The following is a 23,712-nucleotide window of genomic DNA, read 5'->3' on the forward strand; positions in this document are numbered from 1 at the left end:
ATACAAATTAAATTGTTTATATTTTTGTTGTTATTTTCTCTAAACAAATTAGCATTTTTTTTTATACTGTTTATATTTAGATATTTTGTATGTGAAGATATTGAATGTAATAAACTATAAGTGAGTGAAACAATCTCATGCACCTATCCTTATTCAATTTAGGAGATACTATTTAATCAATTTATTATTTTATTTGTGTTGTATTTAGTAGAATTTCACAGATAATAATTGTGAATTGATATTGTATATGTAGTATTCAATAATGATTTTCATAATTGTAAATTGATATTGTATATATAGTATTCAATAATAATTTTCAAAATTATATATATAATAGCAATGTAATGAGAAACTTGGAGCAACCAATATCATGAAAATTGCAAAGAAAAACTATTTTAGTTGAACTATATCTTATATGTTTAATAACTCAAACTAATATAAATAGTATCACTTCAATTCATCATTTCCATACATAAGCACATGTTACATACTAGTTGATGATAATGTCTAACACCAATTAGCGAAATTTCATCCACATATGGAAACATCTTATGTGTACAATATTGTTAGTAATTGTTTCTCAAAAAAAAAACATTGTTAGTAATTGCATAACATGTGATTTATGGGGCGCCAACATGATGTTGGAGGCTCTTGAACTTTCATGATGATGGAGATGTAGCATTGAGCCTACATGATATGTTGACATGGCAGCTAATATGATATTTATGCTGGTGTCTTGGGTGATATAGAATATAGTACTTTGATGTTTGGGTGACATGACAAGACCCCTCCCTTGTTTTTTTTTAACTAAAAATTTTTATTCAACAAAAACTAAATTACAAGGAAACTAAAATGGCAACTTGCTCTTGAACTTTCATGACGATGGAGATGTAGCATTGAGCCTACATGATATGTTGACATTGCAACTAATATGACATCTATGCTGATGTCTTCGGTGATAAAGTACATCGATGTTTGGATGACATGACAAGATCTTTTGTTTTTTTTTTAATTTTTTAATTTTTTTATTTGTAAACTAAAAATTTTTATTCAACAAAAACCAAATTACAAGGAAACTAAAATGGCAACCTCCCATTCTTCATGACTATACACATTGCAGAGTGCGGCATGTTAATGAGATTGACGTTGACATCAATTTTATTTATTTATTTTTTTTTGGCCTTTTAAAAATGAAAATCAAGCCAAATTCAGGGGTTTGGACGATGACTCACTTTATCTATATATATATATATATATATATATATATATATATATATATATTTAAAAATTGAAGTGTAATATTTAATGTGGTTTTAATGTGGTTAAGTTCTGTTGTACCACTTCATCTGCCACATCATTGGTCATATAATCATTTTTTTCTTATTTATTTTTACAATATTAAATATATAAATAGATTGATTTTACACAATCATCTTGAGTGGTTTAACTTTACATATTACTTTGTCTTTACATATTCTACTTTAATTTATATATTTATAACTAAACAATAAAATAAATGAAGAATCAAAAACCAAAAACCAAAAAACTCACCTTGTGGGTGAGTTTGGTTCAGTTTTTTCAAATTGTGCTTTTTGAAAAAGTGGCGGTTTTAAAAAGTGCGGTATGAAATTAGGTTTTTTTGAAAAGTAAAGTGTTCCGTAAAAACTATCAAAAAGTGTTTTTTAAAAAAGTTGAGTATTTAGCTAACATTTTTAAAAGTGGCAATTTGAGTTTGTAAATTACCAAAAAGGACAAGATATATATAAAGAGAATTCTTTATTTTAATTACCTCTCTTAATGCAAGTTATGGACACAATATTTTCACAAAAATTTCACAATAAGTCTATATGACAAGTTGTTAATGGTAGGAAAAAAAATAATGTCACTAATAGGTCTAGATGAGAACCAATAACAACTTTCTATGTAAACTTTATTATGAAATTGTTATAAAAAAATTCTGTCAATAGCACTATTTTTTTTTTTTCTAAAGAAAATAGTACTAGTTTAAAAAGTTTAGAGATATGATAAAATGTCATAATATTTTCAAAATACTACACACACACAAAAAATGAGAGAAGAAGAAGCTGCAGCTATAGAAGAAGAATCTTGCAATAGAAGAAGAAGCTCGCAGCAGCAGTGAGTTTATGGGTTTATGTTGGAATTGAAAATTGCACATTTGATTTAGAATTTTGTAGTCTGTTTGGTTGGTTAGAAGTTGGAGGAAAGAAAAAGAAAGAAGAACCACTACTACCTGCATGGTGCGATTCTTCTTTTGGGTTTCTTGCAATTGACGAGGAGAGAGCATAGAGTGTAGAGAAATTATTCTCCTACATGATGGTATTTTTTATTTTTTTTTAATAGAGATCTTGGTAAAATTGGGATTTCAAAATAAAAATAAGGGTAGTTTAGGGATAATGCTGAAAATGACCAACGGTAACATTTCAAACTTATTTGCATTTTCGGCAAAGTAGCTCCGAGGTCCAATATGAAAACGTGATAGTCCTTCATATTTGAAAAAGCTACTTGGCTAAATTTCTTTATTGAGGGTCTTGTGCCATAAATTTAAAATACATGTTTCTCTGTCTAGAGGAAGTATGGTTTTTTAACCTATTCTCCTGTTAGACTGTAGAATTCAGGGTGAGGCATGTTTGTATCCTTGGAGTAACTAGGTTACATCCGAGGTTTGTAGGGCTTTGTTTCTTGGGGATCTGGGAAACAGTGAGTGCTTAGAGGTGCTGGTTGATAGTATTTCCAAATGGACGATCTTTCAAATAGGTGGAACAAGTTATCACTCTCAGAATGTGAAGGAGGTGAGTTTAAATTCTAGGCACAACACAAGTCACAAGAGTTCTCAATTGTGGCTAAGTTCTACACGCCTAGAATTCTGAATGTGGAGGCAGTGGCACGTACTTTTAATCCTATCTGGAGGTCTAAGAATGGGTTTCAAATTCAAATCCTTGGAGAACATAGATTGCTTTTCATTTTTGATAATAAAGCAAATGTTGATCGGGTTCTACAAAATGAACCGTGGAGCTTTGATAAGCATGTAGTGGTACTCCAGTTCTATAATAAAACCCTTCCTTTACAAGATTTGGTCTTTCGAGAATCCCTTTTTTGGGTCCAAGTGCATGACATCCCAATTGCTTATATGAACCAAGCTACGGCAGAAGAGCTCTGTTCTGTGATCGATGAAGTGATTCATATGGCAAGGGGTCCTTCGCTAGGCGGACAGGGATTTTTGAGAGTTAGAGTACGTGTGGATGTGACTCAACCCTTTTGTCGTGGAAGAGTTGTGACGCTTGAGAATGGAGAACAATCATGGGTGACATTCCGGTACGAGCGGCTACCCAATGTATGTTATTGGTGTGGGTGTTTGGATCATGCTGATAAAGACTGCGAAGTCTGGATTCACAGCAATGGTTCTCTCAAAACCAAGGACAGGAGGTATGATTCTAGTATAAGAGCCCTTCCTTTTTATTCATCCAGCAAAAATGTTGTTTGTGTGCCTAGATATTTTGAATCACAGAAATAGAGACTGAAGGAAAAGGCTACTCACGTGAAGAAAGCCAGCTAGAGCGGAAAGGACGATCATCCGTTCCGGCCAACGATGCAGACAGAAACGGAAGATGCTGATATCCCGGCTGACATTAATGGAGATTTGAATTTAAATAAGGAGGATTCTTCGCCTTGTTTTCAGAGTCATAATGAGGCACGTAAAGTTGACATGCATAATCCCATAAATTCGGAGAGGATTTTCAGGGATTTGAAAATGCAGGAAAATTCTCAATAGCTTGGGTCGGGCTGTGTTGGCAATGAGACAAACGGGGGCCCAACTAGCTTATTCTATGGACCTGGTTTAAAAAGCCCAACCTGTGATACTCCTTTAGTGAAACCGGGCCTGGTGAGGGAGACTTCAAACAAGTGGGTTAGAGCCACTCGGTCCAATGCTAAAGCTGATGAGCTTGTTCATCCAGCAAATCTGGGAAAACGCCATGCAGAGACTTTTATACACGAGCTGTTGGAAGCAAAGTGTCGTTTCAAAAATACTGAGAATGATGATTCACGCACAAGTCCAACGATGGAGGCTGTTCAACAGCCCCGCCGAGAGCCATAAGTTGGTTGTGTTGGAACGTGCGGGGGCTTGGGAACCAACGCACCGTTCATGAGCTTGCACTGTTAGTGCGGGCACAAGATCCTGCTGTCCTGTTCTTGGCCGAGACTTGGGCAGACGAAGATAGGCTGGCGAAGTTATGTGATGATTTGCATTTTGACGAGAAGTGGGTTGTTCCAAGAGTTACGAGGGCTGGCGGACTAGCCTTGCTTTGGAAGAACACGGTGCAACTTACTGTAGATTCATATTCCCTTAACTATATTGACGTCATTGTCAATAAAGGGAAGGATGACTCTTGGAGATTTACTGGTATGTATGGGATGCCAGAAACTGGGAGGAAGCATGAGACTTGGGATTTATTGCGGACTCTTGATCGGAAATTCAGATTGCCATGGTTGGTGGCTGGTGACTTCAACGAAATATTATTATCACATGAGAAGCTTGGCGGGGCGTTGAGAAGTGAAGCAGCTATGAGAGATTTCAGAGAAGCTGTGGATGACTGTGGACTAATTGATTTGGGGTATGTGGGTAAAAAATATACTTGGCGGGGCAAACGTGGTGGTGGTATGGTTTTGGAACGGCTTGACAGAGCTCTAGCTACACAAGATTGGCTTGCGTTGAACCCAGCCACACAGGTGCAATGTATTAGATCAAATGTCTCTGACCACTATCCCATAATTGTCAAGCTTGAAGGTATTGTGGGAAGGCAATGCAAATTGTTTAGATTTGAACACATGTGGCTAACAGAGGGTAGTTGTGGTGATACTGTTAGGGAGGCTTGGATGACTCACATGCCGTACTCGTCCTCTCAGATAGTGCTGGAGAAAATCAAGCTTTGTGAGGAAAAGCTAATGGAGTGGAGCAAACGTACCTTTGGTAGCGTGAAGAAGCAGATTGAGGAGAAGTCTAAACTCCTAGAAAGGGCTGAATTTGCGGCAGCACAGGGGGCTGATTTTGAAGCAGTACGAATTCTTAGAGTTGAAGTGAATGAGTTGCTTGAAAAAGAAAGCTTGATGTGGCAGCAACGAGCAAGAGCTTTGCATCTAAAATCTGGTGATAGCAATACCCGATTCTTCCACAACAAGGCTTTTCAGAGATTTCGACGTAATAGAATTATGGGCTTGCTTGATGAATCCAATTCTTGGTGTACGGACAGATCACAGGTTGAGGATATAGTTTATGGCTTTTATTCTAGCTTATTCACATCCTCTAGACCAGCTGGTGCTCATGCAGTGCTGGATGTCATCCAACCTTTAATCACTGAGGATATGAATAATGGTTTGACTAAGGAGTTCACAAGACATGAGGTAGAAATTGCTCTTAAAGAGATGGCCCCGCTCAAGGCCCCGGGTCCTGATGGTATGCCCTCTCTTTTCTTTCAATCTTTTTGGCATTTGATTGGAGATGATGTCTCCAAAGCGATTTTAGATTGTTTGAATTCATGCCATATTCCTGAAAAGTATAATTTCACTTATGTTACTCTTATCCCAAAAGTGAAGAACCCTGAAAAAATATCTGAATTTCGACCTATAAGCCTCTATAATGTTATTTACAAGTTGATTTCAAAGGTGTTGGCAAATCGTTTAAAACCTTTATTACCACTTATTGTTTCCGAAAATTAGAGTGCTTTCCAGGCTGGCAAGGTAATTACTGATAATATTCTTATGGCTTTCGAAACCTTACACTACATGAAAAATCATCAAAGTGGTAATACAAGTTTTATGGCTCTTAAACTTGACATGAGCAAGGCTTATGATCGAGTTGAATGGTCCTTTATGAAAGGTCTACTGGAAAAGATGGGTTTTCACAGAAAATGGGTTGATCTTATGATGGAATGTATCACTATTGTCACTTATTCCATTCTGATTAATGGGGAGCCATCTCAGGTCATCCATCCTAGCAGAGGACTCAGACAAGGAGATCCTCTATCTCCATATCTCTTCCTTCTTTGCACTGAGGGTTTGCATGGCTTACTAGCTACGGCAGCTGCATCTGGCGAGATTAGGGGTAAATCTATTTGCAGAGGTGGACCCCGATTAACCCATTTATTTTTTGCAGATGATAGCTTGCTTTTCTGCAGAGTTTCGGTCCAGGAATGTATGCACATCCAGGACCTTCTGTCTACTTATGAAGATGCATCCAGACAAAAGCTGAATAGAGATAAAACTACTCTTTTCTTCAGTAAAAACACGAATAGAGGGATTCATGATTCTATCATAAACCTGCTTGGTGTTCCCGAAGTAAAGCAATATGAAAAATACTTAGGCTTGCCATCCTTTGTGGGAAGAAACAAAAAAAACAAGCTTCGCTTTCATCAAAGATCGAATCTGGAAGAAGCTTCAAGGGTGGAAGGAGAAACTTCTATCCCAAGCCGGGAGGGAAGTTCTTTTGAAGGCGGTTGTGCAAGCCATTCCCACATATTCTATGAACTGTTTTAAGCTCCCTATCACACTTTGCCATGAGATTGAAGCAATGATCCGGAAGTTTTGGTGGGGTCAACGAGGCACGAGAAGGCGTATTCATTGGGTTAAATGGAGTAAAATGTGTAGGCCTAAATCGCTTGAAGGTATGGGTTTCCGGGAACTACAAAAGTTCAATGATGCAATGCTAGGCAAACAAATTTGGCATTTATTACAAAACCAAGATTCTCTATTCTACAAGTTTTTCAAAACTAAATTTTTCCCATATGGGACCATTTTTGATGCTAAGGAAAATAGAGGATCCTTTGCTTGGAGAAGCATCTTGAAGGGAAGAGAAATCATCAGGCGAGGTTTGAAATGGAGAATTGGGAATGGTTCAAAAGTAAGCATTTACGGTGATTCTTGGCTACCTGGGTCTCGACAAGGCAAGATTTTATCCCCTGTCATAGATGGTCAAGCTGATGCAAGGGTGTATAGCCTAATAAATCATGATAGTTTGTGCTGGAAGGAAGATGAGATTGATAGTTTGTGCCAGAGGAAGCTGCACTCATTAAGGCCATTCCGCTCAGTCTTTTCAATAGAGAAGACGTCCCATATTGGCCCCATACCCGGGTCGGTGTCTTTTCGGTCAGGTCTGGGTATCGACTCTGTTTGGACCTTGCTGAAACAAAGGTCGTCAATAGCACAGGTGCAGCTGACGTTACGGCGGTGTGGAAGGCTATTTGGCGGCTTCAGGTTCCAAACCGAGTAAAGAACTTTCTGTGGCGAGCTGGGAATAACTCCTTGCCAACTCGGGCCAACCTTGTGAGAAGAAAAGTTCTCGACGATGCGTTATGTCCGGACTGCAAGCTTTACGCAGAGGATACTCTGCATGCCATCTGGTCTTGCTCGAAATTGGTTGATACTTGGAAAGTCCACTTTGTTCAACTTCAGGCGACCACTACTCACTGCACATCCTTCCTCGACGTGATTGATAAAGTTTCAATGGAGAAAAATTCTTTCGATCTTTTCGCAATGACAGCCTCTGCAATTTGGATGAGGCGCAACAAGCTTCGGTTGGGTGAAAACTCAACTCCATTGGGTCAGATTTCGGCTTCAGCTTTCGATGCTCTCAAGGAGTTTCAGCAGCTGCGTCCTACACATGTGCAGATACCACGGACAGCTCGGGCAGTACGATGGAGACCACCACCTGAAAATTGTGTCAAGGTGAATTTTGACGGCGCAGTCTTCTCACAGGCTGGACTAGCTGGCATCGGCATTATAATCCGGAATGAACAAGGATTAGTTATGGCTGCTCTCTCACAACAAATTCCGCTGCCTACTTCGGTGGAGATGGTGGAAGTGCTAGGGGCTCGCCGGGCTTTGGTTTTTGCTAAGGAACTTGGGTTTGATAGAGTGGTTGTGGAAGGAGATTTTGCAAACATTATTACTTCTGTTAATGGAAGGCTCATGGACCTCTCGGCTATGGGACATGTTCTGTTAGATATCAAAAGCTTACGTTCTTGTTTTTCTTTTATTTCATTTCAGCATATTAATAGAGAAGGAAATTGTGTGGCTCACAAGCTTGCAAGACAAGTTGCCAATATTCCTTTTTTGGTTTGGATGGAGTCTGTTCCACCAGACGTTTTTGAGGTGTATCAACTCGATTTATTAAGGTTGCAATAATAAGATCTCTACCCAGAGGGGTTTTTTCTCAAAGAAAAAGCTACTTTTTGATAACGCGCGATGAAAATAATTTACCAAACACGCATTTTGGATTTTGGGCTTGGAAACGTGCGTTTTGGGCTCTAAAAGTGTAAACAAACGTACACTACATAAAATAATGGAAGCTTTACAATAAATGTTATAAAACTCTTTTTGCAACATGTCATTAGAATCCTTTCTTATATTTAATTTTTATTTTTGCAAATTTTATTTTGTTCAACATTTCTTCATCTTCAACCATTATCTTCTTACTTCAATCTTTCATATCCTCCCATCATGGTCTTCTTAAATTCTTAATTTGATTCCCTTTATAGATTTTTAAATTTTCTCATTTTTATCTTTTTAAATTCTACCGTCTCATTTTGTTAAACCTTTCATCTACCTCCACCATTCCTCTTCCATCTTATTTTTCATATAAATTTCATATTTCTTCATTTCCACCTCTCACTCTCACCTATTCCTTTCAAGTCATTTACATAAAAAAAAAGGTCAATATTCACTTTCTCTCTCCATTTTTTAAAAAAAAAATATAGTTTTAACCACTTTTTTTTTATAATTGTTTTAACCATTTTATTTTCACTAATGGTTCTTTTTGTTATTGTTGATTTAATTGTTAAATCACAATTGTTTCTCTTTTTGGCAAATTTGTATCGATTTTATGTATATTTAGGTATTTTGGTATTTCAATTCTCAATCACAAGCTCTTTTTCTTTATCCCATTGGTTTTATTTGATTTGAGTTAATAATTAGTTGTTTTGCAAGTTATAATTTGATTTTTTTTAGTGATCCATTTAGATGTTAAATTATGAGACTTTACTAAGTTTTGTTTATTTTTTAAGCTTTTTGGGTGGATAAATTTGTAATTTTTTTAGAGAAAGTACTCTTAACAGTTGTATTAGAAGTACTCTTTAGTGCTACTTATTTAGACAAAGCAAAGGTTAATCAAATGAAAATAATAGGATGAGAGTGACACATTTTAGCTTTTGCAATTGTATTATTATTATAATATAAGGATGCATATAGAAACTTAATTATGATTTTTTGCTAATAATTTTTTATTTAATAATCTTTTTGGGAGGAAGAATTTGTAGTTTTCGCAAAGAACATAATCTCAATAGATTATTAACAATGTACAATTTGTTTTCCTAATCAGTCTAATTAATCATTATTAACGATGATTGTTATGTCATTTTATTTGTTTGTAAAGCATCTTCATATGCGTATGTTTTGATTCGGTAATTATGATGCCCAAACTCGGCGGTTCTACCTATAGGGAGGAAGAATTTGGCCTCCCAGTTTATTTGTTGGTGGGTTTCCTTGCACTCTTACTAGGTATAGCTTCAAACGCTATCTTGACAGCCCAACCCTCTCACTCCTACTCCTCCTAATCCTAGTTTTTACCCTTCCCTGAATTCTCCTCTCTCCCTCTCTCCCTTCTTCCCTCTTTATTCTTCACCCCTTTCTATTTTTCCAACCCTTTTTCCATTCATCCTCCCTCCCCTCTTATAGTCTCCCCTTAGTGGGGATCCAAATAATTACATCTGCATCAATTCCCATGTAATCCCACTTCTACCCAAAATCCAAGTAAACTGGTCCCTTCTGAGAATTCTTTTGAAACTTGCACCTAACGCCAAACAGTGCTTGGTAGCAGATTTCCCCAAGGCACTAACTGTGATTAGGGGACCAACCCGAGTCCTGACTATCCCCTCTTCGGCCATCCCTAGCCTACTTGTCGGTACTAGGCCTAGCCCGGCCCAACTATGGTAGGCCACCTCCGAGCATTGATCCTGAGCCCTTATACTTTTGCCATTGGGCTACACCTACCCTAACAATGTTGGGCCAATATTAGTCACCGACCCCAGGTCCCTGCAGTAATATTTCTGAATGTATTAAGATAAGCAATGTATTCAATAAAAGAAATATGATCAAACTTTGTATACTTCAAAAAAGATAGATTGGTTTGTGATTAAAGATAACATTAAAATAGAAGGTTTCAGGTTGAAGTTTTATGAATGGTGGAAAAACTCTATTTTTCTCATTCCTTTCTAACTATCATAATGAAAAGAAAGTGTATATATATATATATATATATATATATATATATATATATAATTTTACTTATAGAGTACACAAAATTTAATTACTTAAAAAAAAAAGAAAAGAAAGCAATATGACATTATTTATTAAAAAAAAAAAAGGATCATTGCCCTTTGTTAGTTTGGACCCTTTGGTAAAAGGTTATATAAACAAAGAACATTTCTTAATTAATAGTTTAATACATCTAAAATGAAATTCTCTTATGAAAAACAACACTTTGTTACAGATAACTAATCCTAATATGATTTTATGAATATTTTAGAAAAATGTTATATTTCATTACAAAATAATTAAATATTCTCACGCATTGCGCAGGTTTACAACTAGTTTTTTTTTTTTTTTTTTTTTTTTATAATTTAAATAAGTGGATGATGCCTCACTTGTTGCTGTGCTTGGCAACTTGGTGAACCATATGAGTGGACCAGTCGTCTAAGAGCAGGCCATGTAGGTTGAGGAGGATAACATGCATAAAGGAGGCTATGGCGTTAAGAGTACTCACAGTGGGTGTGTAATAAAAAAAAGTGTAAAATTTGTATATTTTTGTCTAAAAATGATCCACAATAGTAAGTGTATAATTGTATAAATTTATAAGTTTGCTATAATAACAATGTGAATTTACACTGACATTATTCATTTTGCATTTAATTTTGTATTTTTTCTTTACATATTCCGAGGATGAATGAAGAAAGTCGATGATGGTTGTTGCATGTAAAAAAAAAAAAAATTAAGAAAAATTGGTATTTTAATGAAATGTAGTGTAAAATAGATTATTGGATATGAAGTGTGCGTTTGGGTCCGGCTGATGCGTTTGCATTTTTTTTTTTTTTTTTTTTTTTTTTTTTTTTTTTTTTTTCACGCGTTTTGGGACAAATTTTACTTTTATTGTTACGGCTACTGTTCATGCATTGTTCATGAACAGTAGCTGATGACTTACATAATTTGATATAATTTATCATTTCTCAACTTTAAACTTTAGTCTAATTTTATTTATTTTTATTGATTTTAGACTTTATTATTGTTATTTAAATTTTATTGCAGATTTGAAGAAAATGAAGATTTATTCAAATAAAAGAGACGAAGCAGCTAGAGAGAATATTGGGTTTTGGATGAATGGAGGCTGAAGGAAGATTTTTTCTTTGGCTTGAGAATTGGCATGAAAAGCGGGTCCCTTTTGGTTTTGAGGCAGGCGGTTTGACTTCATCTTGACAGAGAGGCACGCACGAATTGGAGAGATTGAGTGGGCTTTTTGGGCTGCAACAAGTTTTGGGTTGGACTTTAAAAACGTAGGGCTAAAAGAGAACTAAAAAAGGAGGTGCTGAACAGAGAGAACAAAAGAAAAGAGGTGCTGAAGCAGAAAAAGGGGGCTGAACAGAAAAGAAACTGAAAAACAAGAGAGGGGGACGCTGAAGCTAGTAGAGGTTGAAGGAGATTCTTTTGCATTCATTTTTTCCTTCAAATCTTCTCAGAAAAATTATGGTGAATTCTTTTATGTTGAATTTAATTTTTAGCATGAACTAAATTTTTTTTATTATAGGAAAATGATGTAATCTAATTCCGAACTATGCTTGCTTTTCTATGGTAATTTGAATTAATTCTCTTCATGTTTGTCTGGTTTATTCTGAGCTCATTACTTCTAATTAACTGGCCATTAATTAGATAATTTTGATCTTGTGATTTGCTGTTGAAAGAGGGAATTATAAGACAGATCTTGAATATTTCAGCATAGGTAAATATAGAGATCGAAAGACTTGTATGAACCTATGTAGTATTAAAATCGTTGGTCTTAATGCTTTCTTATTTTATTAAATTGCATACTCTTGTGTAAATTGATGAACAAGAATGTTTCCAATTGACTGTCGAAAGAGGCTTTTGGGAGAGTTTGGAGATTGCTAACAAACAGAGAGAATTAAATTCAATTAGCTAGATGAGTAAAGCATAGTGAGGGATTAGGTGAAATCGATTTCCTAGAAGTTTCTTTCTCATTAATTTGATTTTCAAGCAACATCTTTCTTTTCCTCTGCATATCTTTTATTTAAATTGATTTTATTTTGAATTCCAATTACAAAAACCTTAGTGACTTCTCTAGATTAAATAGAGATTAGCATAATTTTAGTATTTGTCAAAAGTAAGTTATCAATCCCTGAGGACGATACTCTTCTCATCACTTTACTATAAAACTACGATACTGTGCACTTGCAGTTTTGCACCGATCAGTAGCCGCAAAGTTTGACTTGTCAAACAATTTTCAGCCAATTAGTGCACACCGTACACTGTTCATGGACCCACAAATTTCACTTTTCAATAACTTTTTCATTAAAAATGGGTCTCACGGTACTATTCACACATTTAAAAATTATTTTGCTACTGTGTTTTTCAGTTTTCAGTTTCAGTTTTCAGCTGTATCCAAATGGAAATTGAGTACATAAAATAAAAAATGTAAGGTTTTATGCTAAAATAAACATAAATTTTTGTATGAACCGATGGGAATGCTCTTATAATGGGAGCGGTGGATGAAGCGGAAGTGAGAATGTCGGCTTGAATAATGCAAACATTGGTGAGAATACAATTCCCCAAAGGAGGATCTTTTTTTTTTGTTTTTTTTTTTTTTTTTTCAAAGACACACTCCTCCAAAGGAGTTATCACCTAGAAAGAACAACATAACATATGTAACAAATTTCAAAATTTTTTGTACAATAGTTGAATTGACAAGTTTTTATTGATTCTTAAAAAAACCCACCATAGACTTTTTTTTACCTACTATTAATAGTTTGTCACTTAGCTAGGTATGCAAGTTTTTGTCAAAGGATAATTATAGGTTTACATTCTATTAATAATGTAAATCTTATATTATAGATTAAACAAATCTATATCTATATATATTTAAAAGTTGAAGCGTAGTATTTATAGTTGCTGACCTCCTATTGCCCCACCTTAATGTTATGTCATTAGCCACATAATTATTATTTTCTTATTTTTTTTATTTACAAAAAAAGTATAAATAGATTATTGATTTTACATATTCATCTTGAACGGTTATAACTAAATAATGAAATCAATGAAGAATCAAAAACCTAAAACAATATCTATACATATCTGTAGGGTCACAGTTTTGGAACCCAAACCCCTATCTTGTGAAGTCTTGATCCAAAAAGGCCCAACACAATGAATTTTGTAGAGTATGGGTTAAAGAACTAGGTTTAGATAAGTTAGACAGAGGCTTTACATGGGATAAAGGTACACATGGACAAGAACAAAAGCCATTATGTTGAAGAATCTCACAATCCGAGGAGGTTCAAGAATTAATTTATGTATACAGACTAGTACATTAGGGTTTCTTTGCATGCCACAATATTCTTCTCTTTCCCCCCCCCCCCTCTTCCTTATGGGGGCTTTTCTACATTATATAGGCTCTTTCCTATCATCTGGGCTTTACACTTGTTGACTATCCAAGCCTCTACTTGAGCACCTGTCCCATCAGACACTTCTTTTAGTCTTTTGTGAGTTGTGGTAGCCAAGGTAACACTGTTTAGGGGTCTTCTCCACATTAATGTGGCCAAGAAGGTAGCTGTAGTGCATTTAATGTGGAGGTGATAGCCTTTGTTTAGATATTTTGTGTTTTCATTCTTCTCATGTATTTAGGGGATGCGCTTCAGTGGCTTGGACACGCCTCTGTTCCGGATTTTCAGTGTCCGAGAAAGAATTCCTCCTCGAACATTCTTTCTTTGTCTCTCATGATAAGGCTTAAAACGTGGATCACTGAGCCACGTTGCCTCCTCGGACGGGCCCAAGGCCCAACTTATTATTTTGGGCCATAGCCCCCACAATAGCCCCTCAAAACTCTGGTTTTTACATCCATCCGAGGAGAAAAGCGGGGTTTTGACTTTTTAAGGGACAGAACCCATTAATTTCCGGTTCGCACGTGTGGGGACAGTTGATTTTGACACGTTGTAAGTTACAAGGCGTTACTTATTAATCCAGGCGGCTTTGTGTCTCCCATATCCAATAGCTAAGCGCAGATCCAACGGCTGACAATTCTCCTAGATCTTTGAGTGGGAGCGACCTTCTCTTTCTCCCCTTGCTATATAAAACCCTAAGGAGACTCTTTTTTGTTTTTCTCTTCTACTAACATATAAGAACTCCAGAGAACTCCAGCGCCCAAATATTCACGAACATTCCAGACCTTTGAATTTCCGTAGTTATTTCCGTGAGACGTCTTTTCTTTAAGAGATTTCTAAGTGCTTCAGAGGTTATTGTAAGGACACCCGTAAGTTTTCCTTCCTCTTCGTAATCTCGATTTTCATCTCGACCCTCCTTTTTGGCCTATCAGATTGTCTAGATTGGTAGATTTAAGTATCTAGTAGATACTCCGGCTGCCATGGAGGCCTTTAGAACTAGGTACCGCATCCCATAGGGGGTGGTTTTGGAGTATTGTCCTCCGGAACGAGTGCTGACTGATAGGGAAGTGGGTCAGGTTGTCATTCCCATGATTGCTTTTATAGAAGGAAGAATGACACTTTCCCTGAAGAGATTTCTAAGTGCTTTAGAGGTTGTTGTAAGGACACCTGTAAGTTTTCCTTCCTCTTCGTAATCTCGATTTTCATCTCGGCCTATCAGATTGTCTAGATGGGTAGATTTAAGTATCTAGTAGATATTCCGGCAGCCATGGAGGCCTTTAGAGCTAGGTACCGCATCCCGCAGGGGGTGGTTTTGGAGTATTGTCATCCGAAACGAGTGCTGACTGATAGGGAAATGGGTCAGGTTGTCATTCCCATGATTGCTTTTATAGAGGGAAGAATGACACTTCCCATGCGTAGGATTACTCGAGATTACCTGCTTAACCATAGGTTGACACCACATCAATGCGCTCCCAACCTATTTAGGGTTTTGGGTAGCATAGACGTTTTGAACGAGCAGATGGGCTTAGGCCTTACATGGCACGACGTAGTTCACATGTACGAGTGCCACCATCTTGCCAAAGTGGGATACTACCTTAAATCTCGGTCCAAGGACGTTAGGCTAATTTCCTGTCTTCCTAAGTCCAATAAAGGTATGAAGAATGACTTCCTGATTGTCTCGGGGGAGTGGAGTGACGGTCTTCATTGTCCAACTCGGGCAGGGGATCCAGGTGCGGTACCTTTAGAATCAATCCCTTGGGAAGGGAGTTTAGCCCCTTAGTTTTACTTCTTTTGAAGATTCAAACACCCATTCTTCTTTTTAACTACAAATTTTCTTCTTGGCTGTTTTACAGATAGGCGCCACGTCGCTCCTCGGCTGAGTCTTACGAATGTTCAAGCCTTGAACTACCTCCTAAGGTCAGAGATTTTTGATGTGCATGAAATATATACAATAAAGTACTCACATATCTACATATTTAGCCTTACTTTTATGTTATTTTGTGACTGATTATATAATATCTTTGTGTTGTAGGTAACAAGGGCTTTACATGCAAAGTGGAGCTAGGCCAATTGAATCAAGCCAACTTACATCCAGCCAGGCATGAATTCAAGAAAAGACCAACCAAATTAAATTTAAGTCCAATAGGAGCAAGGAATCAAAGGAAATTTGCACCAAATCCAAGTCCAATTCGGATTAGGATTCCAGACTACATATCAATTAGTATTTTCAGCATAACTTTCGGCTCAGATGTCCAATCGAGATGATTCAACTTTGTAGCATAAAGGGCTACAACTCTGTAGTTTACCAAAAGTCCAAATTCTGACGTTAAATGGGGCAAAACCGTCGGTTAAGTGAAGCCTAAAAATCTGGGATTTTCTCCAAACGGGAATTCAACTTGTAATAGGATTCCTTGACCTATTTAAAGGCTCTTTTAGGGCAAAATTCAGGGGGCGGAGGCTAGTGCTAGGGCTGAGGGCTGAACGTATAGAGGGCTGCGGCTAGGACTGGAGCGCAGGAGCAGAACGTGTTTTTTTGTCTATGGCTTTTCTCTAGCACTGTGACTATTTCTTTCTCTATTTTATTTGTTTAGTTTAATGGTTAGTACTTTATTTTTGTGTTTTCTTTCAATTACTATGAGTAACTAAATTTATAATTAAGGTTGAGGATGAAACCTTGTTAAGGATTTTCAGTAATATTTATGTGATTTGATTTTTCCCACAATAGTTATTCTTTAATGATTTAAATTGTTCTTGCTTCATATCAATTGACTAAGATGGGATTCTAGATATGAGTTCAATCATGTTTTTCTCATGATTTAAGATTTGTCTTAATTAATTGAATGCTTGGTTTATTAATTCTTGAGTATAAAATTAGATATCTCTTGTGATTTGTCTGTCAATGGATACAATTTATGATTTGATTTTTAGAATTGGATATATCTTGTGATTTGTTTGGTTACGGATACAATTGATGATTTGGTTTTATACTTAAGAAGCGAAGAAGAACATACTTTAGATTTTTAAACATAAGTTTTAATGATGATATTTTCCATGATAGCAAGATTGATTTCTAGATTATCATGTAGTGAGTTGGGAAAAATTAATGATCATAAATATATACTGATATGACTTACAAGGTGGATTCCAAAACCTTAATTCCTTTCTCTTGATTGTTTACATCTTTTTATTGCTTTATATCTTTTGCTTAGTTTAACTATTTGCTTAATTTTATTATTTTTTTAGTATATTTAATTGCAAAAAAAAAAAAATTATTAAACTAGATTAGGATTAATTTGGTTAAGGTTTAATTAATTTTCCAACATTCATATAAGTCCCTATGGATTCGACTTCATTCTTGTCAAACTATATTTCGGTACGGTTCGTACACTTGCGAGTATTTTAAAATTTCACAACAATTTTCGTTCATGTGGATGGGCAATTGCGTGCTACTCATTTGATCCTAGGTTATGAACCTTTATCCCGCATTTTCACGGATGTCGGCCAGCCTATAAGAGCTGGTAGCCCAAGATTGACCAAGATTGACGTGTCAAAGCCAGGATTTTTGGCTTGAAGGGACCTCCCGCCCGTTGTTTTGCCCGTCCTTCAGAACCTTTAACCAGCCGCACTACCTCCTCCAAAAGAAAATCTTGAGGTCGCAGCGTTTGTTGAGGAGGAGACTGAGTCCTCTCGTCTCTCTTTAGAAGAAGAGATAGACAAATTTTACTTTGAGGAGGATATTCCAAAGGCTTCTTTAATCGAACTCTCAGACGCTGAGGGCGAGCTAGATAGAAATTCCGTAATCGGAGCTCCTCCTATCGTGATTGCCTGTTTGGACGGTTCTTCCGACGAGGAAGTTGACAACATGGGTTCCAAGGGAAAGAGTTTGCGCGAGTTGATAGCTGCTCGAGGTAAAGGGCAAACCTCGAAGGCGCCTACCAAGAGCCAGACCTGCTTTGACCTTCCTCCAGCTCCTCCACAGATTTTAGCCGATCTCGGCTTGAAGGCTAATCCCGACTTGAAGAAGAAGAGGTCGGTTAGTCCCTCGAGGAAGGTGAAGTGGGTCCTCGCTAGGGCGGTAAACAACAAAAAACGACTCGGGAGCAACAGGACAAAAGGGCTCCATCCGTGGAAAGCCGAGAAGAGATGGAGCGAGCTGAAGTGCGTATGACTCTACGCACCTGGAGCCCTTGGCTTGAAGTGGACGGAGCAGCAATTCCCTATAACGCTTCAGTCCGAGAGTACAACAGGGGCCGAGCAGGGTATATTGCTGAAGCCCTGGAGCAGCCCGTGCTCCTCCCTAGGGACATGAAGGCTTACAGGCAATTTTCATAGCCTAAACTTTTCCTATCCCTGAAGAGGGATCTTGCAATGGTAAGGCAATTTATCTTCTCCTTTGTAAGATCACTGAATCATATCATGTTTTAATCTGTTATCTTGTCATTTCTTGGACAGATCACTCAGCAAGTATTTATGGCCAAGGAGTGGTTTCGCGATAATCGCAAGTTAGCTGATGTTGAGGCCCTCTCTTGTGCCGAGGTGGAGAAGGCTTTGGGAGCCCTAAAGCAGGAGCAATACGAGCTATCTGAGAAGCTCAAAGAGGCTGAGTCAGGCCGTAAGAATGCTGAGGCTGGCTTGAAGACTGCTGAAAAACAAGCCGAGGAAGAACGCCAAAAACGGTTCGTGACTGAGATCAACCTTGCCACTGAAAAACAAACTGTGTTGGATCTCAAGGCCGCGTTGCAAAAAGCCCAAGAAGAGGCCCGGCAAAGGAAGCAGCTTAGCTAGCCAAGGAAGCATCTGAGGCTGAAAAAAGGGCTGCCTATCAGCTTGGGGCGGAGGAGACGGAGGCTAGACTCTCCGAGGAGCTGCCAGAGGTATGCAGGGATTACTGCAGTATTTCATGGGCTCAGGCCGTTAATGTAGCAGGGATCCCTGCAGACTCTGCCTTAAGATTGCCTGAGAGAGTCTTCTTCCCCCCAGAGATCCGAGAGATTCCTGCCGATACCACTGAAGCTTCCGAGCAGCCTACGGTTGTTCCTGATGCTATCCCCTTGGCTGAAATTGCTGAGGGCTCTGGCCAGGTCGCTGTCCGGGTCAAGGATGCGGAGGAAGAGAAGGGTAAAGGTAAGGGTAAGGGAAAGAAACCCTCTTCCAAGGCCAAGGATGTCCCTCCTCCCTAGCCAGAGCAAAAAGAAGATCCTCCTACTGAGGTTTAGCTCCTAGGGTTCTTTTTATTGCTATTATCTTTTTTATTTTGGACGGCAGTTGTATTGCCCTTTTTTCTTTTGTAAAAACCGCTCATTGTATTATCTTTGGTTATCAATACAAGTGCTCTTTTTTTATGTTCCTTTTTGTTTTTATGATTGATGTTGATGGAATTTTATTATATTGTTCCGAGTCAATGTTACTGTTTCTTTAGTTGATATTAACAACAACCCTACCAATATAAACAAATGAGAAGAAATAGAACCGTACAATGTACTTAGAACAATAAAAGCTATCATGAAAGACTGCGATCATACCTTAAAATTGGATAGAAGTCCTTACTTGTTAATTTCCTCTAAGTCTGTGGTCCGAGGAGCCATGCAGGACTTAGGTTCTGTTTAAAACTTGGATAGATGCCATAAGTTGAGCCAACAAATATGCGATGATCACAGAACACAACACAGGCATAGCTGTTTTCATTAATAATAATATCTTCTTAGATTATTTACATTCCATGGGCAAGGTACAGTTTTCTCATCTAGGTCTTCCAGATAATAAGCACCTATTCCTGCCACTAAGGTGATGCGATATGGTCCTTCCTAGTTGGGTCCCAGCTTGCCCCAGGAAGGGTTCTTGGTGCTGCCAAAAATTTTTCTCATCACGAGGTCGCCTGGCCCTAGGAGTCGTAGTCTTACATTAATATTGTACCCCTACTTTAACTTTTGGTGGTAATAAGCCATTTGGATCATTGCTTTTTCTCTTTTCTCCTCGGCTAAGTCTAGACTTCTCCCTAATAAATTGTCATTACTTCTCGGGGTAAAAGTGCTGGATTTCAACGTTGGAAAGCTAGTTTCCTGGGGGAGCACAACTTCGGCCCCATAAGTCATTGAAAAAGGAGTTTCTCCTATTGATCGTCGCGGCGTGGTTCGGTAAGTCCATAAGACGTGTGGTAACTCTTCCACCCATCTTCCCTTTGCATCATCCAGTCTCTTTTTCAGCCCGCTCACTATGACCTTATTCACAGCTTCGGCTTGCCTATTTCCTTGGGGATAGGATGTAGTGGAATATCGGTTTGTGATTCCAAAGTCGCAACAATATTTTCTAAAGGTTTTACTATCAAATTAAAGGCCATTGTCTGAGATGAGGGTGCGAGGAGTTCCGAAGCGCGTGATGATATTTTTCCAAATGAACTTCTTTGCATCCACGTCTCTGATGTTGGCTAAAGGCTCAGCCTCTACCCATTTGGTGAAATAATCAGTGTCGACTATTAAGTATCGCTTGTTCCCTGCTGCTTTTGGGAAAGGGCCGACAATATCAAGACCCCACTGAGCGAACAGCTAAGGACTGGAGAAAGGGTTAAGGACTCCCTCCGGCTGGTGGATATTTGGGGCGAATCTCTGGCATTGATCACACTTCTTTACATATTCTTGGGCCTCTCTCTACATGTTCGGCCACCAGTACCCCTCAGTGAGTGCTTTGTGCGCTAGCGATCTTCCTCCCATATGACTCCCACAAATTCCCTCATGCAGTTCTTCAAGCAGTGACTTTGATGCCTTTGGGTGTATGCACAGTAAGTATGGCCCAGAGTAGGAGCGCTTGTATAGCTTGTGGTCCCTTGACAACCAAAACCGAGGAGCATTCCTCCATATCTTCTCGGCCTTCAATTTCTCTTCGGGTAATACATCATCTTTGAGGAAGTTTACTATGGGATCCATCCAGCTTGGATTCCTTCTGATTTGATGGATCCGAACTGTATCCCTTTCGTTTGTTCCTGTCTTGCATAAATCCTCAACAAGGATCATTCGTGGTAGATCCTGCGCAGAAGACGTGGTAAGAGTGGCCAGTGAATCCGCATGTGTGTTCCCGCTTCTAGAGACATGCATCAAATTAAAAAATTCAAAGTCTGATTGTAAGCGTTTGACTTGTCTGAGGTATTCCTGCATTCTCGCATCTCTAGTCTCCAACTTGCCCCTAACTTGGCCAATGACCAGTCTGGAGTCCGAGAACGCTTCCATTGCCTTTCCGCCCATTTTTTGCACCATAATCATTCCTTGCAGCAAAGCCTCATACTTGGCTTCATTGTTTGTAGTCGAGAACCCAAGTCTTATTGACTTTTCAATGGTAATCTTCTCAGGCGATATTAGAACTAGCCCTACCCCAGATCCTTTTTAATTTGCCGCGCCATCCATATAGACTCTCCATCGCAAGGCTCCTTGTGCAGAGATTGTGCCAACCAATTTTTCATCCATGTTTTCTTCCTTGGCTACTACTTCTACAGAGGGTTCAGCAAATTCAGCGGCTAGGTCCGCGAGGACTTGGCCCTTGACAGAGGTCAGCATCGGTCTGCAGATCGAGAGATGAACCGATTCAATGCTACGATCATTCTAGTGAGTTTTCGTACTTCTTTTGGGTTCCGAGGAGCTTGTAGGATATTAATCGCTTTGATTTGGTCCAGGCTTACCTCTATTCCTCTGTGAGTTACCATATAGCCCAGAAATTTCTCAGACCCGACCCCAAATGAACACTTAGAGGCATTGAGGCGCAGCTTGTGCTCCCTTAAGATGTCAAAAATGACTTCAAGGTTTTTCACGTGCTCGGACACCACTTTACTTTTTACTACCATATAGTCTATGTAGACTTTAATAGCCTTGCCTAGTTGTGGTTCGAACATTCTAATCATCATCCTTTGGTAGGTTGACCCTGTATTCTTTAAATCGAAAGGCATCACCTTATAGTGGTAGTTTTCGACGGGTGTCATGAACGCTGTTTTCTCCTGATCGTCTAGAGCCAGTGGTATCTGATGGTAACCCTGGAAGGCATCCAAGAAGCTCATTCGGGGGTGGCCCACAGTCGCATCTACCAACCGGCTTATCCGTGGCAATGGAAACGGGTCCTTCGGGCACGCCTTGTTTAAGTCTGTGAAGTCTACGTAGATTCGCCACTTCCCCGTCTTCTTTCTTACTACCACCGTATTTGCCAACCACTCGGGGTAAAAGACTTCTTTGATGACCCCTACCTTTTTCAGCTTCATCACCTCATCCCTAACGTCGTCAGCATGCTCTTTCGACGGGTGTTGGGGTGGCTGCTTCTTTGGAATAGAAGATGGGTTAACGTTTAGGTAGTGACAAATGAGACTAGGGTCAACCCCTGGGGCATTGTAGGCATCCCATGGAAATACATCAACGTTCCTCCTCAGAAACCCAATTAGTTCCTCTTTTTCTTGAAGAGGTAATTTCGAGCCGACTTGGAAAAATCTTTCTGGATTATTGTTAACGGCAACCCTTTCTAAACTTTCACATGTTATCTCCTCGGCTGGTTCACTGACTTGTGCTGCCGAGGTGGTTGATTGCTATAAGTTCTTTACAGAAGCCGAGGACTCGGCATTGGACCGGCATGAGATGGCGGCCACCATGCATTGCCTAGCCATGGCTTGATCTCCACCAATCTCTTCCACTTGGCCCCCCAACGAGTATTTTACCTTTTGGTGAAGTGTAGAAGACATGAGTCCTAGGGCGTGGAGCCAAGGTCTAGCTACTATAGCCGTGTAGGGTGAGTAAGCGTTGACCACGATAAAATCCACCTCCACCACCTCTGATCCGGTCTGTATGGGCAATCTGATCTGCCCTTTTGGTATGACAGTCTTCCCTTCGAAACTTATAAAAGGAGAGTCATAAGCCGTCAAGTCCTCAGGGTTTAGGTTCAGCCCCCTATACAAGTCAGGGTATATCACCTCCACAGCACTGCCCGGATCTACTAGTACCCTCTTCATGTTGAACCCTCCAATCCTCAACGTAACTACCAAAGCATCGTCGTGAGGTTGGATAGTTCCCTTCTTGTCGTTGTCTAAGAACCCCAGCATTAGTGAGTTTCCCTTTTTAGATCTCTTGGACTCCTTTTCACCATCCTCGGCAGGGAGCCGAGCCACAGACAGCACCCTGGAGGGAAAAAAGCCGGTTCTCCCTAGGGCGGCAAGGATGACGTTTATCGTCCCCATAGGAGGTTTCAGAGATACATCTTTTCGAGGCTCTTGAGCTGCCTGGCCCAGATGACCGCTGGAGGGGTGTAAAAGGTGGCATAACTTTCTTTCTCAGACTAACTGATCCAGGTGATTCCATAGATTCTTGCAATTCTCGATGGTACGCCCGTGGTCTTGATGATAATGACAATATAGGTTCTGGTTGCGTTTTGAGAAGCCTCCGGCCATTTTACTCGGCCATTTGAAGAAAGGCTCACTTTTGACTTTCTCAAGAACTTGTTGCACCGGCTCTCTAAATATGGCACTAACCGCTTGCATGTTGGTTTGTCCAGCCTGTCTCGAAAAATCCCTTCTCGGCTGGTTGCTGTTATATCGTTCCGACCTGTAATCATTCCCTTTAGGGGGGATGATCTTCTCCTTTCTTTTCCCTTGTAGCTGGTCCTCTTCCACCCTTTTATATTTGTCAATCCAGTCCATCAATTGGCGAACGTTGGTGACGGGTTTACCAGTTAGAGACTTCCTTAAGCCATGCTTGGTGGGGAGACCACTTTTGAATGTGTTGATGGCGACGTCATTGTGGTTTTCATCCATTTCGTTATACATCTCCCAATACCTATTCGAATACGCCTTTAAGGTTTCCCCTTCGTGCATAGACAAGGATAATAATGAACTTAGGGGTCAAGGGACTCTGTTATTTGTAATAAAGAGAGAGCAAAAAACCTGAGTAAGTTGCTTATAGGAATCTATGGAGTTCATCTTCAAACTGTTGAACCATCTCATCGCCACGGGTCCCAGGCTGGACGG

General features: G+C 39.0%; 1 protein-coding gene across 1 annotated transcript; it reads right to left on the bottom strand.

The window, feature by feature from the left end:
- Nucleotides 1–23,019: 23,019 nt before the first annotated feature.
- LOC115985361 lies at nt 23,020–23,499 on the bottom strand. Its single transcript, XM_031108306.1, has one exon. The coding sequence runs from the start codon at nt 23,497–23,499 to the stop codon at nt 23,020–23,022; it is 480 nt and encodes a 159-aa protein (XP_030964166.1).
- Nucleotides 23,500–23,712: the final 213 nt, after the last annotated feature.

Source organism: Quercus lobata, chromosome 4 (assembly GCF_001633185.2).
Source record: "Quercus lobata isolate SW786 chromosome 4, ValleyOak3.0 Primary Assembly, whole genome shotgun sequence".
Taxonomy (NCBI): Eukaryota; Viridiplantae; Streptophyta; class Magnoliopsida; order Fagales; family Fagaceae; genus Quercus; species Quercus lobata.